Below are 26,668 nucleotides of genomic sequence, written 5' to 3' on the forward strand. Positions count from 1 at the left end.
GGGTGGGAGATGAGGGTAAGGGGGATCAAATATATGGTGATGGAAGGAGAACTGACTCTGGGTGGTGAACACACAATGGGATTTATAGATGATGTAATACAGAATTGTACATCTGAAATCTATGTAAGTTTACTAACGATTGTCACCCCAATAAATTAAAAAAAAAAAAAGAAATAATGGCTATAGACGACTGCTATTACTGTGACCTAGGCTTCCACTAAGAATTCACAATGTAGGAAAGATAACGCTAATATGAAAAATAACGTAAGACCTCCGACCTATGGCGCCGCCTTCTTTGTGGAAACAGCATAGATTTTTTTTTTAAAAATCAAACACATTTGTATTTGTATTTCAACTCTGTGGCTTACTAGCTACACGACTTGAGGCAAGTCATTTAATTAGTCTCTCTGAGGTTAATCATGACGCTTGTTAATACCTTCATTTCCGAACACGTATGAAGTGCCTGCCTACTAAGTACCAGGAAAGTACTAGGTGTCAGAGGGAAAGGGGCTTGAACCAGACATTCTCCCTGTGCTCACAGTATACACGGGGAGACAGGAAGAGACAGTTTAAATTGGGAAAACTAAGCGCTCTGCCAAAGCTAACTCTCAGGCAAGAAGGTAAATACTGATTTATGCTGGAGAGGTCTTTGGCCTTGATGAAGTGATTAGCTCATTCCCTCCTTTTTATAAAGGCGAAATTTAGAACCTAGTACAGAGTTCCCACTTTTTAAAAATAATGAGGTTTTAGAAACTATTTTGGAGAGTAGAATAATGGGGTCAAATTCCTACGCGCGGAGCAATCTGCATGGAGATACTTCCCATTATGAAAGACTGTAGAGTGGGAGATCACAGTAGCAGCACAGCAGCACCTCTGGAAGTTGTTCGGGTCCTCAGTTTGCCCATCTGTAATATAGGGATAATAATAGTAGCCACTTCATAGAGTTAGTGTGAGGGTTAAGTAAATTCGTGTAGAATGTTTAGGACAGTGTCTAGCATGTAGTGAGTGTTCGATATATGTTAGTTATCATGATTCTGTAAATCATGATCTTATAAATATAGGACTAAATGTTTTCCTCAGCCTGTGTAGGGACCATCAGAAACTGATGAATGCGTGGATCAAAGCAACAAAAAATAAACCAGAAATCAGTTTTAAAATAATCAGATTTGCAAAACAACAAGGAGAAACTTCTTATCAACACAGCTAAATTTCAATATTAAACAGATCGTCTGCTGTGTCTTGAACGTAGTATCTACACCATAAATATTGGTTGTTATCTTAAGTAATTGCTTTACAAAACAAAGGTCCAAGGGAGGGACTCATTTATGAGTTATTTTTTGCTTCTTTCTTTTAATAGTTGAAAAGAAAGAAACCAAGACTTTCCCTTTCTCCTGTTGGAGTCTGAGCCTACACCCAGTCTGGTGACTAGGCAACTCTCCAGTTACCTGGTGTGAAAGTCCCCAAGCTCCTGGGCTGCAGGTTGTAACTCGCATCTCAGTCGTTTCTCTCAGAATTCTCTCAGAATCCTCTCCCCTCACCTTAACTGCAGAAGTCAAAAGAGAGATTGGTGTGAATAGAAGTCAAAAGGGAGAATAGGCACATGGGTTTTTCTCTACAGTCCCTTGGGAAGCTACTATCATTTTCTTCCAATCAAATGTTTGTAAGACTATGGAACTGATTTTGGAACTTTAGAGAAAGTCCTCACCTCTCCCCTACTAATCCCCACCCCTCCTTCAACTCCTTAGGGGCTTTCTCCTCTGAAATTTGAGCTTAAATTTAAATACAATGTTCCCATAGAAACTGTGCAGCTTCTCTTTTTTTCTGCCTGCTTTGCTTCTGTTTAAAAGCTAGATTCAAGCTATTATCAGAATATGCCTTTAAAAAACAAGAGATGTAAAATGAAGAATAGATGCCCAGGATTCTTGGCACATTGCAAATCCTTATTTGTTTATAACCTGTACGTGGTGAGATGGTTATTAGGAAATTTGTTTAAGATCAGAGTACTCAACTGTGGTGATCAGCCCAGGAGCCACGACAAAAGTTTTTCAGTGCTTTTCCAAAGCAAAAGGACAGTAGCAATCATCAAGCAAACGATTTCAATATAAAAATCAATATAAAAATATATTCTTTGTGACCCTCCTTTTAAAAAAAAAGAGCGATGGTGATCGTAGACAGCAATTGTTGTGTGCATTAGTTTTTAAAGAATTTACTTGGTAAAATGAAACAACTTTTTCTAAGTTGGTTCTCCTTATTTTTTTGCTTTACTGGGCTGTGAAAATCTTAAGACTTACTATACTAAAACCTACTGTTTCTCTAGCTGAGAAGGCCCTCGTGAGACCTCAGAGGAAGTGCCTCTAAGAAAGAAATCCCCTTCTTTTAAAGAGGGCCTCCTGGGTATTTTCATTTTTTTTTAACTTTAAAAAAATTTTTTTTAAACTTTTTTTTTATTGAGGTGTAATTGACATGTAACATACTAGTTTCAGGTGTATAATATAATGGTTCTACATATAACCATTTTAAAATTGTGGTAAAATATACATGACATAAATTTACTTTTGTAACCAATTTTAAGTGTACAGTTCAGAGGCATTAAGTACATTCACAGTGTCGTTTTCATCTTGCCAAACTGAAAATCTGTACACTTTTAAACACTAATTCTGTATACTCCCACCAGCCTGGCCCCTGGCAATCAACATTCTACTTTCTGTCTCTATGAATTTCACTGCTCTATCTGATATAAGTGGAATCATACAGTGTTTGTTTCTACGTGTCTAGCTTATTTCATTTAGCATGTTTTCAAGGTTCACCCATGTTGTAGCATATGTACGAATTACATCCCTCTTAAAGGTGTTATTAACCTTTTTGACAACTCTGCTTGTATTGAAGTTCTTTCAACAGTAGGATGGTTGGTATAAGGGCAAGTCTTGCCAGCTTTCTCTGTTTACTCATCTGTAAAATAGTTCTGAGTTCTGTACTATCATGTAAACATATACAAGCAGGCATCATAAACCCTTGGGATCTAGACACGTGAGTGGTAAAGCAGTCTTTAGGAGGGCTATGGTGAACTGAAGAGACCTGTCTCTTAGAAAGTGGTCACTGCTCCTCAGCTCCAATCCATATTTCTGATATATAATGTAGGCCCAATAGTGCATATAAAAATTTCTTGATTTTTCATGTGTTGGTGAATACTGTTGGGTAAAACAGAGCATATTTACAGGCCAGATCTTGTCCACAAGCCACCAGTTAGCAGTCTCTGCTAGGGCTTTGTTAAAAAACAAAATTCAATGGAGTAAATTTGAAGATCTGATAGGCTTTATTACACGATTCATGAATTGGGTAGCAATCCATCCAGCAATTAGAAGGGTGCTCAGAGGAGTGGTACAAAATGGAAGGCTTTTATAGGAAGAAGGGATGCAAAGGAGCTATTAGGGAAAGAAAAAGAAAAGGGTTTCTCTTGGGCAGGGACATCTTTTTTAGAGGGAAAAGAACTGGGACAGGTTTTTTATTATGTATGTTGTCTCTTCTTTCTATGGGGGATAAAGAGGACAGATTACTTTACTGGTGCTTGACCAGAAAATTCCACACTGGTTGATTAAGATTATATTTCTGGGAGAGGTTGAGATTGCAATTTGATCAGGTATTAAATCTAGGTTTGGTGTCATGGGCTTTTAACATGAGCGAGGCCATTTGGGGCCTGTGGTGGTTTTTTTCTTTAACAACTTAATAAAGAGCCAATTTTAGTGTGGCTTCATTGATTCATTGATGCAATAAATGTTTACTGGGTCTCTATTACAGGCTACGCTACATGTATCAGTAAGATACGGTTTTAAAAATACATGCTATGAGAGCCATAAATAGTTGCAGCATAAATGCTCCTAACAGCAAAAATAATGACTAACATTTACTGAGCACTTCTATGTGCCAGTGAGTTTTTAAGAGCTTAGGTGTATTAACTCAAATAAACCTCACAACAATCCTATAAGTAGTCATTCTTATTGTCTTTATTTTACATATGAAAAGACAAGCACCGAGTGAGTGATCAAATCACTTGCAAGTGGCCACAGAGCTGGAAAGTGCTGAGGCAGGATTTGAACCCACATTGGTTCCAGAGACCAAGGTCTTGACTGAAAGAAGGGTAGGCAGTGGAGTGATATAGGGTTAACTTGTGGGTGGTATAGGGTTAACTTGTGTATCTATGAAGAGTTCCACAGGAGGTAACTTTTGACTTGTCTTGAAGGATGATGTCTGTAAACCAGGTGAGGAAGGCAATCTAGGCAGAGGAAATGATTTGAGCCAGGGATCAAACCCTAAGTTGGCAGGAAATGAGTCTGAAGAGGCTGCAGGGTTTCCAGTGCCAATTATTCAACTGTTTTTCTCAAGTGAGGTAGCAGCTCATCGACAGCTTACGAGAATAAGAATAACAAGGACGGTGTGAAAGCGGAGGGGCATTTACAAGGTCCTGAGACCCAAACACTGAATTCTCCTTCCAGAACCCCTCCGCCGCCGCACTGCTCACGACCACCTTCAGGGACTACAAGTCCCGTCAAGCAGCGGGGATGCGCCGGCCCCGCCCCTCAACAGGCCCCGCCCACGGGCAGGCCCCGCCCCCTCCCGCCCGCAGTCCCCTCCTGCCCGGTCAGCCCCGAAGAGTTGCCCGGTGGCCGCTGCAGACGGAAGCCGAGCGAAATTCTCGGCGGCGGCAGGATGGGAGACTCCAAAGTGAAAGTGGCCGTCCGGATCCGGCCCATGAACCGAAGAGGTGAGAGCCGAGCCCATCTGGGGCCACCGCGGCGGAGGCGGCAGGTGCCTGGTGCGCCCTTTCCTTTGCGGCGGCCGCCGTGTGGGGTCCGGACGCCCAGCCCTGGAATCCGTATCCGGGCGGGAGGGCGGCCCGCGCACCCCGAAACCTGGTCCCCCGCGCCGCCCCGCCTGCGCGGGACGCCCCTCCTCCCCTCGCCCGCACCGTGTCCCGGGGCCCCACGGGCCCCACGTCTCGGTCCGCTGCCCCTTCCGCCGGCGCTCCCGCCCCGCCCCAGCGCCCTTTCGCCCTCGATCCCTCTCTCTTCCCCTGCCCTTCCAGGAGGGCGCCCTTGTCCCTCGCCCCCGCCTCGCTTCCTCCTTCCCCGTCTCTTGCCCCTCGGCCCGTGCCTCGCCGCGTTCCCGCTGTCTCCTCGCCAGCTGTCAGTGCGGCCCCCGCCCCTTGGGTCTTCACCCCTCCGGCCTGGCGGAGACAGCTAGGGACCCCGAGGCCCCAATCCTGTGGTCCGGTCGCCCGACGCTGCACTTGGGTGGCTCGCGGCAGGAAAAATGGCAGGGAATTTGGTTTACTCCTCCTGGGAAAGCACTCAAGTGCAAAAATTCCTCGTCTTGCTATTTCACTTTATATTCCTTTAACCTGGACGGTCATAAAGAGTTGTAAATACTTTGAAGTTTCCTAAAAGAGGTGTCCCTTACCCCCCCACCCCGCTTCTTTCGACTGTTGAGAAAGTTTTGGTTTTGCTTGAAGTCATATTTGTCATCTCTCAACAATAAATAGTTTAAGTGCCAAGATTCTTGTGAAATTGTATCTTTCAGACATTCTCTCTATTCCTGCAGGGAGGGTAGAGAAAACAGAAAAACCGGGTACGTTTTAAATCCTCTTTCGGCAGTGAAATGGAGTGGAGAGAACCCCAACTAGAAGTTCTAAGAGGAGGTGGTCCGAGTCTTAATGCTTAACTAGCAGCGTGACTGGGCAGATTACTTTAAATGAGATAATATATTTGAAAACACTTTCTGTACAAGGTTATATCATTAGGGATCACTATTATAATCCCAGGAGATTACTTTTCGGTTGACAAGACTCTTAACTAATCAGAGTCATTTGTAAGTACCAGAATCATGTTCTAAATCGTTTTTGCCACTTCTTTGTCCATAATCAAGTGTTAAGTTCGGTAGAAATTAGGAGTTGTTTTCCAATTTTCCTTTTCTTTGCTGGCTTTTGTGTTTAGTGAGATATACAGGTCAACCGGTTGACATTTTCTTTGTTGGTTTGTCCTTCTTTTGGGAGTTGGTTTATCTCTTTTCTTGGAGTTAGACCTTCTGTTGGAGTTGGTGATTCCTTCTGTCCCTACTAGGTCAGCTTAAGGCTGTCAGGTGACACGGAAGAGTTTTTCCCTAAGAACTTAAACTACTTAAGACTTTACCTCACTGTTCCGTGCTCTGACAAAATGAAAGAATTTAGAGGAACTCTGAAAATTTTCAAAAGCTTCTGTTCTTCAGTGTTCAGGCATCTTTATTTAAATTCGTCTTTATTACCATCACAGTAAATTAGGAAAAACCTAAAAAACCAAGCCACGTAAAACACAACTGATCTGGGATTTGATCTGAAAGGATGATCTTAGCACATTCTTAAAATTTCTTTTTCATAAAAAAACTTGGAAACGTCAGTACTAGAAAGAGGCCAGCTAACCAACCACCACAAAAGACCTATCTCCCCTCTTCCTCTCCTCCATGGGTGTCAGTTTTTGAGGGAAAGTACTACCCTTTTTACAAATTGTCATTAATTAGATTGTAATCGTTGTAAGTATCAGAGTTTTGATGGATGTATAGAATAATAATTTTAGCTATGGAATTGATGTTAGCTGTTCCTTTGGCTGAACCCATTTTAAAAGTAAGGTTTACACATAGATCAATTATCCTATAAATAGAAGTACATTATTTGTGGTGCGCTGCCTCATTCATTTAGTGCCATCTCTTACCTAGCCTTATATTTCCTGAATGCACACTGACTTCTTTTTTGTTCAGGGATTACCACAGATAATTAAAATTGGTTCTATTTCTATTTTGTTAGGAAGTAGTTGTTTACATAAATCTAGAGGTTATTATGGAATATACTGTAGTGAAGTTCTAAAAACCAGTGATATTTAAACTTCCATCTAGAAGTTTGTTTAAAAAGGCTAAAACAAAACCATATTCATTTTCAGTAATTTTGAAAAGAATCAATCATATTGCTTTGACCAACGATTACTTTTGGGAAAATTAATGTATTAAATAATAGTATATAATTATGACAGATAGTAAACCTTTAGTCATAATTGTTTCTCTCTTAGCATACTAATGCAGAAATCAGCCCCAGAAATCACTCTTCACAAATAAGAATGAGAATGGGATGAGGTAGTTTTTCTGTATAGATTCTGATATTTGGACTCACATTAACTACTTTTTGAGGAAAATCCGAAGTTTGCAAAAAGCTTCTAATGTACCATTACGTTCTGCATGGGATTCAGTATCTGACCATGCTTAAGTGTTAAGGTAGTTAGTTGGTTTATTATTTCATGTGTGTCCTGCAAGTAAGAGCGGTTTAGTGTTTTTTGCTAACTTATATGTGGGTTTTAGAAATGTTATTTGAACATTAAGCATTAGGCCTTGATTCAATAATAGCATGAGATGTAATGGCTAATGAATATGCTTTTGTCAGGAATGTTTTTCTTGTTACATATTTTAACATTATACTAACAAAACAAACAAAAATTAAAAAGGAAAATGTCTCTGACATCCTTCCATCTTGACAATTCATACTCTCGTTTTCTTATTTCCATTCTACTTTGTGTTCACATGCATCTATAATTTTACAGTTTTAATTTTGCTTTTGTTCATCTGAAATAAGAACTTAAGCCAAAGAAAAAGGGGTAAACTTGTTTTGTCATGAGCTCTTGAAGTTCTGTTTGCAAATACTGTTTGTCTTTCATGTTATCTCTCAGACTTATACAACTTACCAGGTAACTCTGTTTGTGTTCTTCAATATACTTACTGTAAAGAACACCCATTCATACATTATTAATCAATCTATTAAATGAGCTGAAAGTTTTACAAGCATAAATGATGGTACTAGCTAGATCAATGACACTCTCCTGTTCAGGAATTTGATATTTTATAACTTTAGCTGGTTTAAACAATATTTCATATTTATTGAGTGCCTGCCAGGTGTCTAGCTTAGATATTAGATATTATGGGATCTTTTTGCTTTTCCTCAAGGGGCTTCCCGTGTTTAAATATGTATAAGATCAACTACCAAAATAAATAAATCTACATATATAAAGTGTTTGGAAAACTCCTTTGCTATCTACCTATCTTAGAAATTTAGCTGGAGAGAAAAGCAGTGAGGTGGGTTATTGCAGTTGTTAAGAAATGTGTATAATAAATTTATTTCAACAGGCATTTCTCAGGTTTACTTTGTATTTTACAGTACCTGATGCAGTGAAAGACACAAAGAAAGACAAAGAAGAACGTGATGTGTAATAGAAGTCAGCGCTTAAGTAAATCACTGTCTAGCATCTCAGTGGAAAGACTGTTATATAGCTATTAAAAATGATGAAAATCAAAACCATTTAATAAGGAAGACTGTTTTCTATGTTAGAAGTAAAAGCAAAATGCAAAATGGTATGTGTAACTCTATTGAATCTACTGTTGTAGTCATCTACTACTATTCAGTCTACTCGTAGGATTATTGTTATGTAAAAATGTAAAGAGGGATGGACAAGAGCTAAAAGAAACATGAAAAAATGAGATTGATTGGTCTCGTTGGGATAATTTTATGTCCTAAAATTCTTAGTGTCGCCTAGTATTGTAGCTTTCACTTTTTAAAAAGTGTGCTTTATAGTTCATGATCGTGAGGAAATGACTGTCATGTGAAAAGATAAGATTAAAAGGTAAACACTATAGCAGATTGTCAGGTGAGTGACTAAGTGCCAGGTGGATGATAGGGAACTACAGGAATTCAGAGGAGTGAGAGCTCCCGGGAAGCCAGGTGTTTAGGGAGGGCTTCTCTGGGGGACGCCTTGAGTGGAACGAGTGCAAGGTAGGAGAGGAGGGGAGAGGACTGGTTCTTTGAGGAAGAAGTATGGCCCGAATGCAGAGGCACAGAGATGGGAATGAGCGAGGCAAGTTTAGGCAGCAGAGTCAAGCTCAGCCTGCCTGCCAGAAAGGTAGGTTTTGTGAAGTTGATTAGGGAAGAATGAAATTAGAAAGGCAGGGCGAAATTGCGGGGAACCCACATGCTAGCTAGGCCCAGAAGTCGAGGTTTAGGGCGACTGGTCCGTGTGCTCTAATTTAGCTTTTTAGAACCTAGGGATGCATATATTTTTTTAAATTGGTGTTTTGGATTTCTTCGGATAAATACCCAGAAGTAGAATTGCTGAGTCATATGGTAGTTCTATTTTTAATTTTTTGAGGAACCTCCATACTGTTTTCTGTAGTGGCTGCACCAATTTACAACCCCACTCACAGCATATGAGGGTCCCCTTTTCAAATAAGTAAGAGAAAGACAAATACCACATGATTTCACTTACATGTGGAATCTAAGAAACAAAATAAATGAACAAAACAGAATCAAGCTTAAAGAGAACAAACGGATGGTTGCCAGATGGAAGGGGTTTGGGGAGCTGGGTGAAAAAAGGTGAAGGGATTAAGAAGTACAAATTGGCAGTTATACAAATAGTCTCAGGGATGTAAAGTACAGCATAGTCAATACAGTTAATAATATTGTAATAACTACGGTGTCAGGTGGGTACTAGACTCATGGGGGTGATCACTTCATAAGTTATATAAATGTCTAATCACTGTGTTATACACCTGAAACTAATATAATATTGTATGGCAGCAGTAATTGAGAAAAAAAAAAGGCAAGGTGAAACTGAGGAAGTAGGAGGAAGCTTAGAAGGCCCTAGCAGTCAGTGAAGAAACAGGTAATCCTTAGGACATGAAGGGGCGGTAGGGCAGGAGAATCTGAAACAGGAAGGTGTTTTTGACTCTGAGGCCAACAGTAGTTCTTTGGCCTTCTTAGAACTGGTGTTGGAGTTAAGGATGACTGTGGATGGAAATTTCTGACATGTTTTCTAAAACAGAAGATACTTGTTTTGCTGGCATCTGCTTGATATGCTAATGGAAATGAGACACACATCTATTACAACATTGTTTTGTTTTTCCTGTCAGCTCAGTGACTGAAATTGGGATTCATACACAGAAGGCCAGAGGCTTTTGGAGAAGAAAGTACAAGTTTATAAAATAAAATAAAAATTTGTTTGAATTGGTATTTACATTTTTACCTCCCCCGCCCCCACCTCCATAAAACAATGACTAATGTCTCACTGTTCTAGTGCTTAAGTTTGGAAGATGGAAAAAGCCATTGACAAAACTATTCGTTAAGCAGATGAATTGAGATGTTCATTGAGTGGAAATGGATTTATTATTGATGTTTATGCTCCCTGATCAGGTCTCCTTGTGTTCAGAGCATGTTCTTCAACAAACTTGGCAAAGATGAATGGTATGATCTAGCGGAAGTGTGAAGCTAACCGGTCTGTGGGAACACAGTTCTGTGACTTAATTTGTGCTGGGCTTTAACGCTCAGAAGCTGTAGATATCTTTAAAAGATGGTATTGATTGAAAACGTGTTGGTTGAAGAAAACATACTAGCCACTTTTTGAGAGATTTCTGTTAGTGAGCTACAGAATTTGGTACATTTTATTAGTTATTTTATTCTTCAAACAAAACTTTGAAAAAGGTAGTTACAGAATTTCTATTTAACAGGATCTCAGAGAGGTTAAGTGATTCCCCCAGAATGACAAAACCAGTATTTTGGAGCCCGAATTTTACCTACTTTGCCATTAAAGCCTGTGCTTTTACTACTGTGTTGGACATGAGGCTCTTGTAAGGGGACCTTCCATTCCTGAGTTTACATAATTTTCAAAGATGTGCAGGGTACACGAGAAGCGTAAGTCGTGATCATTGACCAAAGGAGCTCACCGTCTCGTTGGTAGTGAGAGACGCACAGGTGAGCACTTATAAGTATATATGTACACAATGCGGTGATGACAGTGCATTATGAATTAGAGAAATGGAGGTGGGCCTTCAGAATGATGAGGAATGAGTGAATACAGTAGGCAGGGAGGAAGGCATGGCATTTGGGGTGTACAACAGGAGTAGTCGGAATTAGCATGTGGATGTAGGAATTAGCAAGACATTTGCAAGAAAGGAAGTTAGCTGTAAGAATTCGGACAGCAGGAAGTATGTGTATAATTTAGAGTTATTGAAAGTTTACTGTATGCTGACAGGGTCCCAAGCACTGAACTAGATTATTTGAGTTAATCCTCACAACAGGGCTAGGAAGTATTTATACTGTAACTCTATTTTACAGATGAGAAAATGGGAGTTTAGACAAGTGTAGCAACTTGCCCCAAATCATCTAACTACCGTGTTTGCCCGAAAATAAGACCTAGTGGGACCATCAGCTCTAATGCATCTTTTGAAGCAAAATTAATATAAGACCCAGTTGTATTTTATTATAGTATAAGACCAGGTGTAATATAATATAATACCGGGTCTTATATTAATTTTTGCTCCAAAAGATGCATTAGAGCTGATTGTCTGGCTAGGTTTTCTTTTCGGGGAAATGGGATATGAAGTGGAGAAGCTGGTACTTGGCACCTAGGCAGTTCAAGTGCAGAACCCCAGCGTTAAATTCTATGCTTTCTTGGACAAGCTAGAAGAGTATAGGGAGGGAGAGATCGGAAGAGTGATGGAAGTTGGCCTTACAGAAGTAAAGAGGTTTGTGGGGAGTTAGGGATATGAAGTTATTTAGGGGAGGTACAGACCGAGTAAGAAGGATCTCAAACATAGTTTGAGGAGTCTGGTGGGTGATCGTAGGTGTTTTAATAGAGTAGTGGCACTGTCAGAGTGATGCTTAGACAGGTAAACTAATCTAAATGTATAAGTAAATTATACAGGTACTTCCTGCTGTCCGAGTTATTGGCTTGCCCACAAACTAATAATAAATGAGCTTGCTACTGTTTCATGGCAGCTGGTAGAAGACCCGGGACTTGTGGGTCAGAGGACCTACTGCTCATGGCACAGGCAGCAGTGTGAGCAGTTTCTCTCTCCTGCAGGTCCTACAGGGGGCACGTGGATGTGTCCAGATGGATGCTCCGCAAGCTTTGTGTTGTATCTGAGGAACACTGAGCTTGGGGACTCCTTTTGCTCGAAAGTGGTCAGCAAGCCTGCTCTTTGTCTTGAAGGAAGCCCTAGTTCCTCAAGGTTTGCTGGCTGCAAACACATTTCTGAGAGATGGGCTGGGTAATGAACATTTATGGCCTTGCATGCTGGATTTATCCAGCAAGAATGTGTCAAGGTGGTATGGAAGCAACGGACATTTAGAAAATACAGGAAGACCGCAAACTTCTGATTTAGATGGCTAAGCGAATGGATGCTGGGTCATTAACTGAGACCAGAAGTCTAGGAGAAGCAGGTTTTCAGGGTGGCGGTGTGGGAAACGGTGAGTTCTGTTCTTGGACATTCAGCAGGATTTAGGCAGTGCTTGTCATGTGTCATACACCGTACCTATAGCTGTGAATAAGATAGAATGCGTGCCGAAACGAAACTCAACAGCCTTGTTCAGTTTTCAGTGTCTGAAGTACAGCCGAACAGATGGATCCAGAAGGCTGTTGTATAAATGAATCTGAAGCTAAGGGACTGGAGATACAGGTAGATTTGGGAGTCATGACTATATTTAGAAGATAAAAGACCAAATTAAGGTGTGTTCTTAATTTGGAAGGAGGAAGTCACAGAGGCCAAGAAAAGAGACATGAAGAAAACCAGGTGAAAGAAAGTAATGTGGAAGCCTGGGGGGAAAATGTATCAAAAAGTGAGCGGTCAGTTGTCACATATCACAGGAATGGTGTGTATGATCGTACTGAATTGTGTTCAGTGGATTTGAGATCATGGCAGTCAGTGGCAATTTTCAGAAGAATAATAATGATTGACTGAATCAGTGTTCGTGTTTCCGTAGTGAGCTGAGAAATAAGTGGGCATGCCGGTATGAAGGCAGTGAGTGTACATGAATATTCCTGCACGTAGCTCCATGTAAAAGGGAAGGGTAACGAGTGGTATCCATTGCCTGTCTTCCCTATGCTGTACTCCACATCCTGTGACCATATGTATACGTATAATTATAGTTGACATCCAATATTATTCTACTTCAGCTTCAGGAGTACAGCACAGTGGTCAGGCACATACACACCAACAGTGAACTCTAAAAAATCAAAAGAAATCTTCACTGTTCCCTAAACAAACACAAAAAAAGTATTATCCAGAGGTGTAATTAGGAACGGGTCTTTTTTTAAGTCTGGGAAATGTTTGAACCTTGTTATAAACAGAAAGAAGGAGCCAATAATAGGGAAATTTTTGAAATATGGGAGGAAGAGGATAATTATATAATGGGAAAGCCCTGGAGTGCTTAATTTCCTTGATGAGGTAGAATGTGAGGTTATTAATTAAGAGTAAGAAGAATTGGGTTGGCTGAGATCCTCAGAGTAGTGAAATGTTTAGAAATGCGATTGAAGGACTCTAACCATATTTTATATCTATGGAGGACAGTGGGGTCATTCCTTCTAAGTATTTTTTTTTTAGAGCTATAATTCATACATCAAAAGTGTACAGTTCAGTGGCTTTTAGAGTATTTGCAGAGTTGTGCAACCGTCACCACTATGCAATTCCAGAACATTCTCATCATCCCAAAGAGATACTCTCTCCCATTAGCACTCACTCCCATCCACCCACTACTCCCACATCCTCCCTCCAGCCCCTGGCAAGCACTAATCTACTTGTCTCTGTGGATTTGCCTATTCTGGACATTTCCTAGAAATGAAATCATACGAGTACAATATGTAGACTTTTGTACCTGACTTCTTTCACTTGGCATAATGTGTTCAGGGTTTATCCGTGCTGTAGCACGAATCAGTAGCTTTATCCCTTTTTAAAGCTGAATGAATTGTGTTATGGATATGCCATATTTTGTTTGCCCATTCATCAGTTGATGGGCATTTGGCTTGTTTCCACCTTTTGGTTATTATGAGTAATACTCCTGTGAACATTTGTCTCTACGTTTTTGTGTGGATGTATATTTTCATTTCTCTTGGGTATATATATCCGTAGGAGTGGAATTGCTGGGTCATATAATTTTTGAGGAACTGTTAACTTGTTTTCTAAAGTGACTGCACCATTTTACATTCCCACCAATAACTTTTGAAAGTTCCAATTTCTCCATGTCCATGCCAATACTTGCTGTTGTCCTTCTTTTTGATTATTGCCATCCTACTGGGTGCAAAGTGGTATTTCATTGTGGTTTTGATTTGCTTTTCCCTGATGTGTAATGTTATTGAGAATCATTTCATGTGCTTATTGGCCACGTGTTTATTTTTGGAGAAATCTCTATTCAAACTCTGTTCTTATTTTTAAAATTGGGTTGTCTTTTTTATTATTGAGTTGTAAGAGTTGTTCATATATTTTAGGTACCAGTCCCATATCAGATATATGATTTGCAAAGATTTTTTTTATTTTTGTGGGTTGCCTTTTCATTCTCTTAATGATGTTCTTTGAAGCACAAAAGTTTTCATTTTGATGTGGTCCAATTTATCTATTTTTTCTTCCATTGCTGGTACTTTTCACATCTAAGAAACCATTACCTAACACGAGGTCACATGGATTTATGCTTATGCTTCCTTCTAAGGGTTTTATAAGTTGAGCTCTTTCATGTAGGTCTTTGATCCATTGGGAATTAATTTTTGAATGTGATATTGAGGTAGAGGTCCAATTTTATTTTTTTGCATCTGGATATCCAGGTGTCCCAGCATCCATTTGTTGAAAAGACTATATGTTCCCCAGTGGATTGGGTTGGCACTCTTGTTGAAAATCAATTGACCATAAATGTGACAGTGTATTTCTGGACTCTCAATTCTACTCCATTGATTTATGTGTCTGTCCTTTTGTCAGTACCACACTGTCTTGATTACTGTAGCTTTGTAGTGAGCTTGAAATTAGCGAGTGTAGTCTTTCTGCTTTGTTCTTTTTCAAGACTGTTTGGCTCTCCTGGTTTTGCCTCATACGTTTTTAAACACCTATTTCCTACCCCTATGAAGTTGATTCGTTTCATGGATTTACACATGTTTTGGACCATATAAGGTTATTTTAATTATTTTCATACTATAGCTTCTCTTCCCCTTATCAGGCATCCTGTCTTGCATATTCCTTCATTCCTTCCTTTTCTTTAGAATAACTATATGATATGTTTAGGTACATTTTTATCCTTAATTTATTGAATAGATTTGCATATTCACTGGTAAAAACATAAAAGTAAGTTATTAGGATATTTTATATATCACTTACTAGAAACCAAATGATCAATTTGCTTTGTACCTATGTGGCATCACATAATTTTTTTTTCTTCCTGGGTCAGTGGGCCTTAAGGGGATCCAAAGCAGCCTTTAAATATAGTAAAGAAGTGTAAATCATATTCTCTATTCTGCTGCTAAGAATATGACAGTCCAACTGGGAAAACAAATCCTTTATACGTGAATTATTAGAGATGAATATTTTATTTATATGAACATAACGTAGACATGTAAAAGTATTAGGCATGTAAGACAGTTGAAAATACAACCATATATGAGTATAGCATCCAAAGTTTGCAATTTAATTAAAATGTGAATCTTACAAATAATTTATCTTCATTTAAAAAATGGATTCTCATGAATTTTAAGGGTAAGTTACAGTTAGTTTTTTAGGAATGTGACTGGTAGGTAAAGGGACGTACATTTATATTTCTAGGTAGTAGCTTTGGTTTGAAAACAATTATTAATTTTCTAGATTACTAAATATGCATTTCAGAATTATTTTGTCCTCACCGAGAATGATGCTTGTCCCCCGATGGAACCTGAGTTGTGTAAAGGGAGTCTCCCAGGCTCCGCCTGTGTTTTATGATGATGTCATTGGAGAAGGAGGCACAGCTGATTTATGCATTGAAGAAAGACGTGTTTCAAATTATTGTTCACTTTACAAGGTGACTAATTTGCTGGCTGAATAAGCTGAAATATCAGCTGCAGATATTGTAATACTCAACTTGAGGAATTGCCCTAGAAAGGGATCCTGTTTGGAAAACAATATGGGATCTTTAATGTTAGTGGAATAAATTTTTCTTTGTTTTAAGGACTTGTCGATACATCAAAGCATTCATGGTTCTGAGTACTATAAATACAGCTTGATTAGTCATGACATAAACTTACAGTGCTCAACTTGAAGATCGTTCTGGTTTTTTATTGGTTTCCAGACATCGTACTAATTAAATCCCAATCTCATTATTTTAGGCTTCACTAGGAATAAACTGGTGTCCATGTGTTACTTATTATAATAATGATGAATATTTGTTGCTGTTTTTCATTGTGGTAAAGTATTCGTAGCATAAAATTGACCATCTTAAACCATTTTTAAGTGTACAGTTCACTGGAATTAAGTACATTTATATTGTTGTGTGAACATCACCACCTTCTCTAGAACTTTTTTGTTTTGCGAAAGTGAAACTGTGTACCCATGAATCATTAACTCCCCACTGCCCCTTCAGCCCAGAACCCTGGCAACCACCGTCCAGCTTTCTATCTCTATGAATCTGACTCCTCTAGGCACCTCATATTAGTGGATTGTACAATATTTGTCATTTTGTGATTGCTTATTGTACTTAGTATAGTGTCTTCAAGGTTCATCTATGTTTTAGCAGAATTTCGTTCCTTTTTAAGGTTGAATAATATTCTGTTAAATGTATATACCACATTTTGTTGATCCATTCATTCACCAGTGCTCAGTTGGGTTCCTTCCACCTTTCTGCTATTGTGAAAACGGTGGCTGTGACTGTGGGTGCACGTCAGTGCTAGTTTTGCAGAGACAGTGCACAGCAGCTAGGCCCTTATCTTGTTAATCTAAGTATTGTTCCAAATGAAGAGGAAGATGTGTATCTTTCGGATTTTTGGTGCTTTTAAAACTTTTTAAAATTCAGATTACATTGAAAGCCTAAATTTGTTACTGCTGTTAAATCAACTGCTTTGCTTTCTAAGCCATATAGAGCAAGAAGTTTTCTGTGGAGAAAGTGTCATATTTAGACTCTTAGAGCACTATAATGTAGTTCAACCAACTAGTAGCTTTTGATGGTACACTAGCTATAGTATTTTATATGAAAATGCTTTTCATATACCTGACCCTGAAACGCTGCAAATCTTACTGATTTATTTGTTTGGGTGTGTTTCCTAGGCGTTCCACCCATATTCTAAACAGTCTTGTGAAAAGTCTTCTCTTAATATCTATGTATCAATCAACAGAGTCGGGGTGGGAATTCTGTTTGATAATAAAAACTGAGCTAATAAAGAAGTGAAGACAGTAGTTGATATTTTAAAGGCCAACTGTGATGGAAGTTACATGTAGGGACATTTGTTAAGCGTTGCACTCTTTAGGACAAAATGAGTTTAGGTTGGTATGTTGTTAACGGTATCAGGTGACTCTTTGTATTACGTAGGATTTTCCAGGGATTGGTTGCTTTATCATGAAATTTAATGCTTCCAAATAATTATTAGTTGTATCTAATGAAGTCACGAAGGGGAGGCGGGAGGACCTGTGAAGAGGATAGGGAAAAAGCATGCAAACATTGAGGAAAATGTTGGGATCTGTCTCAATTCAAGATCATTTGAAATGAAGGCAAAGCACTGCTGGTGATGGGGAATATTTGATTTACACTCTTTCAGGCATATATTCTATATGTATATTCTGCATACAACTCTATACATGCAGCTCCTCTGCTCAGACCAGACGTTCTTGCAAGAAACTAATAACCAACTTTGTGGTGAGATAGTATATTCTGAGTCATAGTACAGTTTCCGGGGGGTTGATAATGCATTTGTATATAATACAGATTTGACTGTAATGGGCCAGCCAATACAGTATGGTCAGAGACCATTAAAGGGTAGTTTTAACAAAGCAAACGTTCTTGAGCTCTGAGCCTAAGGAAAAGAAGAAGCACAATTGTACACTTGACACGTTTCTGCAGTGTGGCTGACACTTTCTTGCAGCATTTTTGTGATAGTCTAGAGCGGATTTAAACACAAAGCATTAGAAATAGATGTTAATGCTAGATGATTGCGGTGGAACCATAGGCCTTTTTGGCGGTTAGTCTTCCACACCCAGGTGAAACATAGCTGATGTTTTCCTTTCAGTTCTCTTTGCCTGAAAAAAATGCATTGGCTGAAAAAAAAGACCACTAATTTTTTTGTACTTCTAGATCATATCTTTGAGAACCAATGTAGAATAACTGATATGAGAAAAGCCGAGTTGTGGCAGGCACAGGGTTTGTTCTTTTTTTTTTTCCTTCTGCATTTGTTTCAGTTATACAAATTAAAACAAAAAAAGAAGTTATCTTTTCTGGCAGTGGAAATACTTTAAAGTTATAATGAACATGACATTGACATTTGGCCAAGGTTCTTCGGGAAATACAGAGTGAGTCCAGTGGAGTACAGCTTTTCCTTAAGAGCATATCTTTGGGTAGTAGAGATAAGGCAAACAGAAACAGTTTTATACTTTGGGTCTGAAAAAGATAAGAATATAAAAACACGCGAACATAAATATGATGTGGCCTATACTTTAAAAAAGCTTTATTGAAATATAATGTACATATGATACACTTTGACCAATTCAGTGGTTTTTATTGTGCTCACGCAGTTGTGCAACTAGCAGCACAATTTTAGTGCACCTTCATCACCCCAACAGAAAACCGTAGCCACCCGCAGTCATGCCCCAGCCCTAGGCAATACCTAGTCTATTTGCTTTCTCTATTTTCCTATTTTAGACATTTGAAATAAGGGGAATCATATAATATGTGGTAGTCTTTTGTGACTGGCTTCTTTGACTTAGCACAACTTTCATCCATGTTGTAGTTCGTATCAGTATTATTCCTTTCAATTGCCAAACAATATTCCATTTTATGGATATACCATATTAATTCATTCATTATTTGATGGACATTTGGTTTGTTTTCATTTTTTGGCTATTATGAATAGCCAGATAATATTGTTATGAGCATTCAGTACAAGCTTTTGAGTGGACATGGGGTATCGTTTCTCTTGGCTATATGTCTAGGAGTGGGAATCGCTGGGTCATACGCTAACTCTGTGTTTAACCTTTGAGGAGCTGCTAGACTGTTTTCCAAAGTGAGTGCACATTGTATTCCCACCAGTTACGAGTGAAGGTTCCAATTTCCCCATATCCTGCCAATATTTATTATCTGTCCTTTTTTATTGTAGTTAAGCTAGTGAGTGTGAAGTGGTATCTCATTGTGGTTTTGATTTGCATTTCCCCAGTGTCTAATGATGGTTGTGCATCTTTTCTTGTGCTTCTTTGCCGTTTTTGTATCTTTTTTTGGAGAGATGTCTATTCATATCCTTTGCCCATTTAAAAAGTGCGTTGTTTGTCTTTTTATTATTGTTATTATATATTTTTTTAAATTAAAGTTTACTGGGTTGACAATGGTTAGTAAAGTTACATAGGTTTCAGGTGTACAATTCTATAATACATCATCTATAGATCACATTGTGTGTTCACCACCCAGAGTCAGTTCTCCTTCTATCACCATATATTTTTATTATTGAGTCGTAAGAGTTCTTTATATTTTCTGATGCAAGTCCCTTATTAGAGATATGATTTACAGATGGCTTCTTGAATCTGTGGGTTGTCTTTTTACTCTCTTGATGGCGTCCTTTGAAGCATGAAAGTTTTTCATTTTGACGTGGTCCAATTTATGTTTTTTTCTTTTGTTGCTTGTGCTTTTGATATCTAAGAAACCATCACCTAACTCTAAGTCATGTGGATTTACCCTTCTGTTTTCTTCAAAGAGTTTAACAGCTTTAGCTCTTACACATTTATGTCTGTGGTCTATTGGAGTTAATTTTTGTGTATGGTGTTAAGAAGGGGTCTGACTTCATTCTGTCGCACGTGGATATGTAGTTGTCCAGCACCATTTGTTGAAAAGACTATACCTGGGCTGGCCCGGTGGCTCAGGTGGTTGGAGCTCCATGCTCCTAATGCCAAAGGCTGCAGGTTCGATTCCCACATGGGCCAGTGCCAGATGGCTCAGTTGGTTGGCGCGCGTCCTCTCAACCACAAGGTTGCTGGATCGACTGCACCCCCTGCAACTAACAACGGCAACTGGACCTGGAGATGAGCTGCGCCCTCCACAACTAAGATTGAAAGGACAACAGCTTGGAAAAAATCCTGGAAGTACACGCTGTTCCCCAATAAAGTCCTGTTCCCTTCCCCCACCACCCCCCAAAAATAAGAAAAAGAAAAGACTATACTTTCCCTGTTGGATTGTCTTGGTACCATTGTCAAAATCATTTGGCCGTAAATGTGACAGTATGTTTCTGGACTCTCTGTTCCATTGATCTGTCTGTCCTTCTCTCCTTATGTCAGTATCACACTGTCTTGATTACTGCAGTTTTGTAGCAAGTTTGAAATTGGTGAGTGTAGCTTTTCTACCTTGTTTTTGTTTTTCAAGGTTGTTTCGGCTATTCTGGATCTCTGCATTTCCATATAGATTTTAGGATCAGCTTGTTAATTTTTGAAAAAAGGAAAAGCCAGCTGGGATTTTAATAAGGATTGTCTTGAATCCTGTAGACGAATTTGGGGAGTATTACCATCTTTAAGTGTTAAGTCTTTCAATTCATGAACATAAGATGTCTTTCCATTTGTTTAAGTCTTTAATTTCTTTCAACAATGTTTTGAATTCTCAGTATATGTGTCTTGCACTTCTTTGGAATTTATTCCTTAGTGTTTAAATCTTTTTGATGCTGTTATAAATGAAATTATTTTCTTGACTTTGTTTCTGGATTTTTCATTGCTGGTGTATAGAAACAACTGATTTTTGTATATTGATTTTGTATCTTACAACTTCGCAGAACTTGTTTATTCTAGTAGTCTTTTAGTGGAGTCCTTAGGATTTTCTATACACAAGATTATATCATCTGCAAGTAGAGATCGTTTTACTTCTTTCTTTTTACTCTGTATGCCTTTTGTTTGTTTAACTGTCTAACTGCCCTGACCAGGACCTCTGGTACAGTGTTGAATAGAAGTTGTAGTAGTAGATATCCTTATTCCTTTTTTAAAAAAATTTTTATTAAATTTATTGGGGTGATATTGGCTAATAAAATTATATATATTTCAAGTGTACAATTCTATAATACATCATCTGTCTATTGCATTGTGTGTTCACCACCCAAAGTCAAATCTCTGTCACCATATATTTGAGCCCCTTTACCCTCTCCTATCATTCCCTACCCCCCTTGCACTTTGGTGACCACTAAACTGATGTCTGTGTCTATGAGTTTTTGTTTGTTTGTTTGTCTTGTTCATTTGTTGCTTCCAGTTTTCCATCCCACATGTGAGTAAAGTCATATGGTTCTCGACTTTTTCTGTCTGACTCATTTTGCTTAGCATGATAATCTCAAGATCCATCTATGTTGTCGCACATGGCAGTATTTCATCTTTTCTTATTGCAGAGTAACATTCCACTGTATCCTTGTGTTATTGTTAGAGAGTAAGCCGTGAAGTTAGCTGCAGGTTTTTAGAGATGCCCTTTATCAGGTTGAGGAAGTCCCCTTCTAGTCTTAGTTTATTGAGTATGTTTATCATGAAAGAGTGTTGGATTTTTGTCAAATGGTTTTTCTGAAGTAAAATTACTTAAAAAAAAAAAAAGACTACTTTTTTCTTTTTTTATCTGCAGAAACCGACTTGCATACCAAATGCGTGGTGGACGTCGATGCAAACAGAGTTATCCTTAATCCTGTAAATACCAACCTTTCCAAAGGTGATGCCCGGTAAGTTAAGAAACAGTGTGATGATCTGTGGGCTTTGAATGACCGAAAGCAGCAGTGGCCGCTGAATTGAGTTCATCTTAGCAAACGGTGAATGCTTACGACGTAGAGACATATTGCCGTCAAGTTGAAGAGATGAGGTCTCTAATATGGAATGACCAAAAGCCAGAGTGAGCTTTTTAGATTGTATTAGAAGCTCAGAGAAGAGATGGTGAAGTAACCGAGGAAGGCTTCTTGAAGGAGACGGTACTGGCAGGAGGATTAAGTAAGATCTAAATGGGAAGAAGTAGGGGAGAAGAACGGCTTTTAGGTTGTTCCTCAGCTTATGTTGTTTTTCTTTCTGCCAGTTCAAATCCTGTGTGTCAGTCAGCCCATGTCAAGTGCTACCTTCTTCCTGTTGGCATTTCTCAGCCCTCAGTGATTCTTTAAATTCCTGTCAGCTGTAATCACTACTAATTCAGTCACTGTATGTTGTTTTGAATTGTTCATTGTAGTTCTCCAGGAGATCATCAGGTCTTAGAGGGAAGGGACTCCGTCGGGGTTGAGGATGAAAACTTTCGCATCTCTTTGGGGTTTGGATGATAGTATGGGCGAGAGGGAGGGCAAGAAGATGTAAAGAAAGTGAATTTGGAGAAGGAAGAGATTAATTTGGCTTTTCCCAGTAAGTGCAGGGAAATTAATTTAATTAAATAAGATGGGATCAGATTACAGGAGACCTTGAAAGCAGATAAGGAAATTTGGCCTGTATTTTGATCAGTAAGATGTCACCTTTGATAGTTTTTGAATATTGTGATTGAGGAGGTGGATTAGGAAAAGTTGTCAGCTGGCGGTTTAGAGAATGGATCCAACTGGGGAAAGACTGGCTTTTTTATAGAGGTTAGCTGTATCAGAGATGTTTTTGTACTGATCCTGGAAGTGGAGAACACAAATCAGAGAGACAGTGCCTGCCGTGATGCTTTCCACAGAGTAGGTACTATAAGTACTTATTGAAACAATGTTGTATGTGGAAATAGACACTCCATAAATATTCTTTGGAGTGGAGTTGAAAAGAACACTGGATTTAAGATTCAGAAAATCTGAAATCAAATCCTTACCTATGTTATTGCAGCTACTTATATTTAACTTTTTAAAGCCTCATCTGTGTGATGCCTACCTTACCTGTTTTCTAAAGATCAAACTGGTGATTGTTAAAGTGCTTTGTAGAGTGTTCTGTAAATGTTCAGTTTTATTGTTATTGATGTGTTATTTCTTCAGCATCTCTAGCATAAGGTACTATCAGACATGCTGTTATCAGGGTGTGAAGGGTATAGATGTGTCTGTCAAAAATGATGCTGGGAGGTTGGGCCTGCTGATTGAATGACCAATTGTCCTAAGTATTCATTGAAATCAGTAATTTTTAGAGGCTGTTTATTGCTCTCAGACTTTCCAATCTGGAGACTTTTGCTTTCTTTGGAAATGGGGGCACTCCAATTTGGAAATTGGAGGCAATATCCTATGGTAGAAAGAGTCTGGGCTTTATATAGAGACTGACTTGGATTCAAATCCTGGCTTTGCCACTTGCTAGCATGGTTACCTACCTGTGTTCCTTACTTACAAAGTGTTTTCGTTTTCTATTGCTGCATAACCAATTATCTCAAAAGTCTAGTGGCCTAAGACAGCCATCATCATTCATTATGTCATGGTTTGTGTGGGTCAGGAATTCAGAGAAGGCACAGTGGGGAGGGCTTGTCACTGTCCCACACTGTCTGGGGCCTAGCTGGAGGACTTGAAGTCTGGGGACAGGAGTCACCCGGACAAGGCTCGCTCATGCAGGTCTGGTAGTTGATGCGGCCTGTTGGCTGGACGCATTGCTGGGCCAGTGGGCAGAACACCTACTGACAGTCTGGTGCCAGGTTCCAAGGGGCAGGCAAAGCATCCTGAGAGCGAGAAAGCCGGGTGGATGCAGTATTGCCTTCTGTGTTTTAACCGCGGGAGTCACGTAGCCTCACGTATGTCACATTTTCTTACTCAAGGCTGGTATAAAATTCTACGCGGTTTTAAGAAGAGGACATGTAGACTCATCTCTCAGTGGAGGGATGTCATTGTCACATTAGCAAAAACAGCTGGGGTTTGGATATGTGTTGCTGTGGCTGTCTTTGGAAAACAGTCTGCCACAAGTGTGTCATACTAGCTCCCTGATAAGGTAGTGATGAGAATAAAATGAGTACATAGAAGCTGAAAAATAACTTTTCTTTCCTTTTGAGATCTTTAAACGTCAGGCATTTGTGAAAGAATTAAAAAACATTTTTTGGTTCCATAGAATATCTTGGATGGCTCTTCTTTTTCCATATGCTAAAAATACAAATTGAGTATTACTTAGTGCTATAGAGTACAGTTTGATAAAAAACTTAAAAATGACAACTTCCAATAATGTTGGTAGGTAAGTGGTTTTGGTAAAATAAAGTTAAGAAGCACAGCTGTTTTAAAAAACAGCTTTTTATTGAAGTATGTAATGTCCATCCAGAAAAGTGTATATAGCTTCATGAATTTTCATAAGTTGAACACACTCCTGTAACTGGCACCCAGATAAAAAAACAAGGACATTGGTAGTATGACAAAAGACTACCTCATGAGAAGTGGTTTTTCTTTTAATGTAATATCAAGATGAAAAAGAAAACAAATTTTGGAATGTAGCAGTTCAGTGGTATATGTTCACTTCATTAAATTTGAGGGGAAAAAAGGTAGGAAAGAACAAATTAAAAGCTGTTTTACATGACATGAGGTTAATTACAGTTTAGCTTATAGAAGGACTAATCCATAAAATAAGTTATGGTTTTACAGGAGCTGTACTTGTAACTAGAGAGCCAGAGATTTGAAATTACCATGTTAAGTTATCTGAGTCTGTTTGAATTAGTCGTCAGAAAGGCTCAACTTAATATTTTTCCTTTAAAAGCCACAATATCCGTGCTTTTAGAAAGTATCCAATTTCATTAACCTAAAACTGTGACTAATTTTATATGTCAGTATATACTTTAGAAGTGAGCATAAATATATTTAAACAATGGTTTATATATTTTCTAATTAATTTTAACTTCTGAGAATTTAATGATTTGATGTTTATGCTTATTAAAATTAATAGAAACCATGGTTAAATGAATAGGTAAACTATTTCCAGTTTAATGTCTTAATCATGGGGACTTGGGAAACATTTTTGCTGTTGTTATATATGGAATTTTGAAAATAAGATGCTTAAAACTCAGAAAATTGATAGTACAAGGCTAACAAGATTAAAAAATGCTGACTTTGGAGCCAGACGTTCTGGATTGAATCCCAGTTGCACCATTTAACATGTGTGATATGGGAAAAGTTATTAAATTGTCCTCAGCCTCAGTTTATTCATCTGTAAAGTAGAGATTATAATAGTAGTTGTCTGTAGGTTGTTATCAGGATTAAATGAGTTAAAATATGTAAAATGGCAGTGCCTGTTTATTTACAATATACCTTATATAAATGTTGAGTACTGCTGTTATTGTTATTATTATGGCCTGTTTTTAACTTGTAGTCCTTGGTATGTTTACTGAGTTAGAATATAACTCCATAAAGGAAATAAATTTTTTTTCAACCAAAATGTATTCAACTCATTACTTGAGTATATATGCCTATCAAGAAGTTACCTTGTTCTATACAAATTTCGGCTTTGCCGAGTCAGAAACTTTCTCTTATCTAGTTTGCTCAAAGTTGATGGGACTCCTGGGAACCAACACGCCATCTGTTAGAGAGATAGGACCCCTGATTTCATGTTTACAGCGAATAAAATATTAATCCCTGCAATCTGGGCTTCTCTGCTTAGTATCAACTAACTTGGGAAACCAGGTCAAAACATTGCTTGTGAACATGGGTAAGAACAAAGGAACGTTTTATCAAATGTGGAAAAGATTAAGGACGAACTCTTTCTATTCTGCAACACTCTACTTGAACACTAGTGACTGAAATACACCAGATCAGTCTTTTTCTTATATGTATAGTACTGGATACACACACTGGTAGATTTGATTTGTTTATTTTCTCATGTACAGCTACACTACTTATACTAATACAATTAAATGTCTTTTTGGAATTACCTTTTACCCTGAATCAGTTTAGTTTTCTAGGTTGGTCCTTGGGGTTTTCCAAATCTTCACTGGCCACATACTGACAAATCATCTTTTAGTGCTAATAGATGACTAAGTCGTTACCTGTTCTTAGTAAATTTTTATAAGTGTAATTCTCAGTATGGGGTTCTTAGCATTTCGGGGTACTTTAAGTCCCTTTTGTAACTAGTTAGGATAGTACCATGATGTAGGACAGTCCCCTTTAAATAATGAAATACATTTTAAGCCTTATTTTGTTTGAATTATACCTTAAGACTTAGTAAAATTTTATCGTGTAATAAAATGTTAATGCTAGTTAGCTTGTCACCATGATAAGGCAAAATAGTTTCTTAGGCTAAGTTTTATCTTCTTCTGCTTTTTTCCTCATTCCCTCCTCTACCCACCAAACAGGCCTTTCCTGCTAACTCAGGTTAAAAGGTTGATTGAGATACTTAAATTTTTTTTTTTTTTTTTTTTTTTAAAGGGAGTAAGGTGTGACTTCCCATAGAGGGGCAGCCTCCACGTTATGAAACAGTTTTGTTGTAAAAGTTATGTATAGGTGAGTTTAGAAATGGGAATGCATTTTCCCATAGGAACCAATAGTCATTTCTAGTAAAAATGCTGTTCTATTAAAAAAAAGTGACTCGTTTGGCCCACATCTCGTATAATCACACTTTTTATATTTTGGTATGCCGCAGAAGTACTTCATAGCTGCTTCTCATTTCATCACATGTAACATTAAAAAGATGTGTATTCAAGAGTTGAGATTGAATAAGATTAATAATTTGTATTTCTTATTGAGAACATTTTGAAGTGGAAAGGATTTTATTTTTATGGTGTGGGTAGGTGGTG

At 38.4% G+C, this 26,668-nt stretch overlaps 1 protein-coding gene and 1 long non-coding RNA gene across 3 annotated transcripts in view; both read left to right on the forward strand.

The window, feature by feature from the left end:
• Window positions 1-4,607: 4,607 nt before the first annotated feature.
• The window catches only part of KIF13B (kinesin family member 13B), a 170,617-nt gene continuing 148,556 nt past the window's right edge, over window positions 4,608-26,668 (forward strand). For both annotated transcript variants that reach the window (XM_074338346.2, XM_074338347.2), the window contains exons 1-2: window positions 4,608-4,759; window positions 21,617-21,710. In XM_074338346.2, the coding sequence (XP_074194447.2) occupies window positions 4,705-4,759; window positions 21,617-21,710 (149 nt within the window). In that variant the 5' untranslated portion in view covers window positions 4,608-4,704. The remainder of the gene's footprint in view (window positions 4,760-21,616; window positions 21,711-26,668) is intronic.
• Window positions 8,229-10,063, forward strand: LOC148755278 (uncharacterized). Its single transcript, XR_016019051.1, has 2 exons — window positions 8,229-8,418; window positions 9,970-10,063. It is a non-coding gene; the product is annotated as an uncharacterized LOC148755278 (long non-coding RNA).

The sequence above is a fragment of the Rhinolophus sinicus genome, chromosome 15 (assembly GCF_057876585.1).
Source record: "Rhinolophus sinicus isolate RSI-liver-muscle chromosome 15, RSI-T2T, whole genome shotgun sequence".
NCBI classification, from domain to species: Eukaryota; Metazoa; Chordata; class Mammalia; order Chiroptera; family Rhinolophidae; genus Rhinolophus; species Rhinolophus sinicus.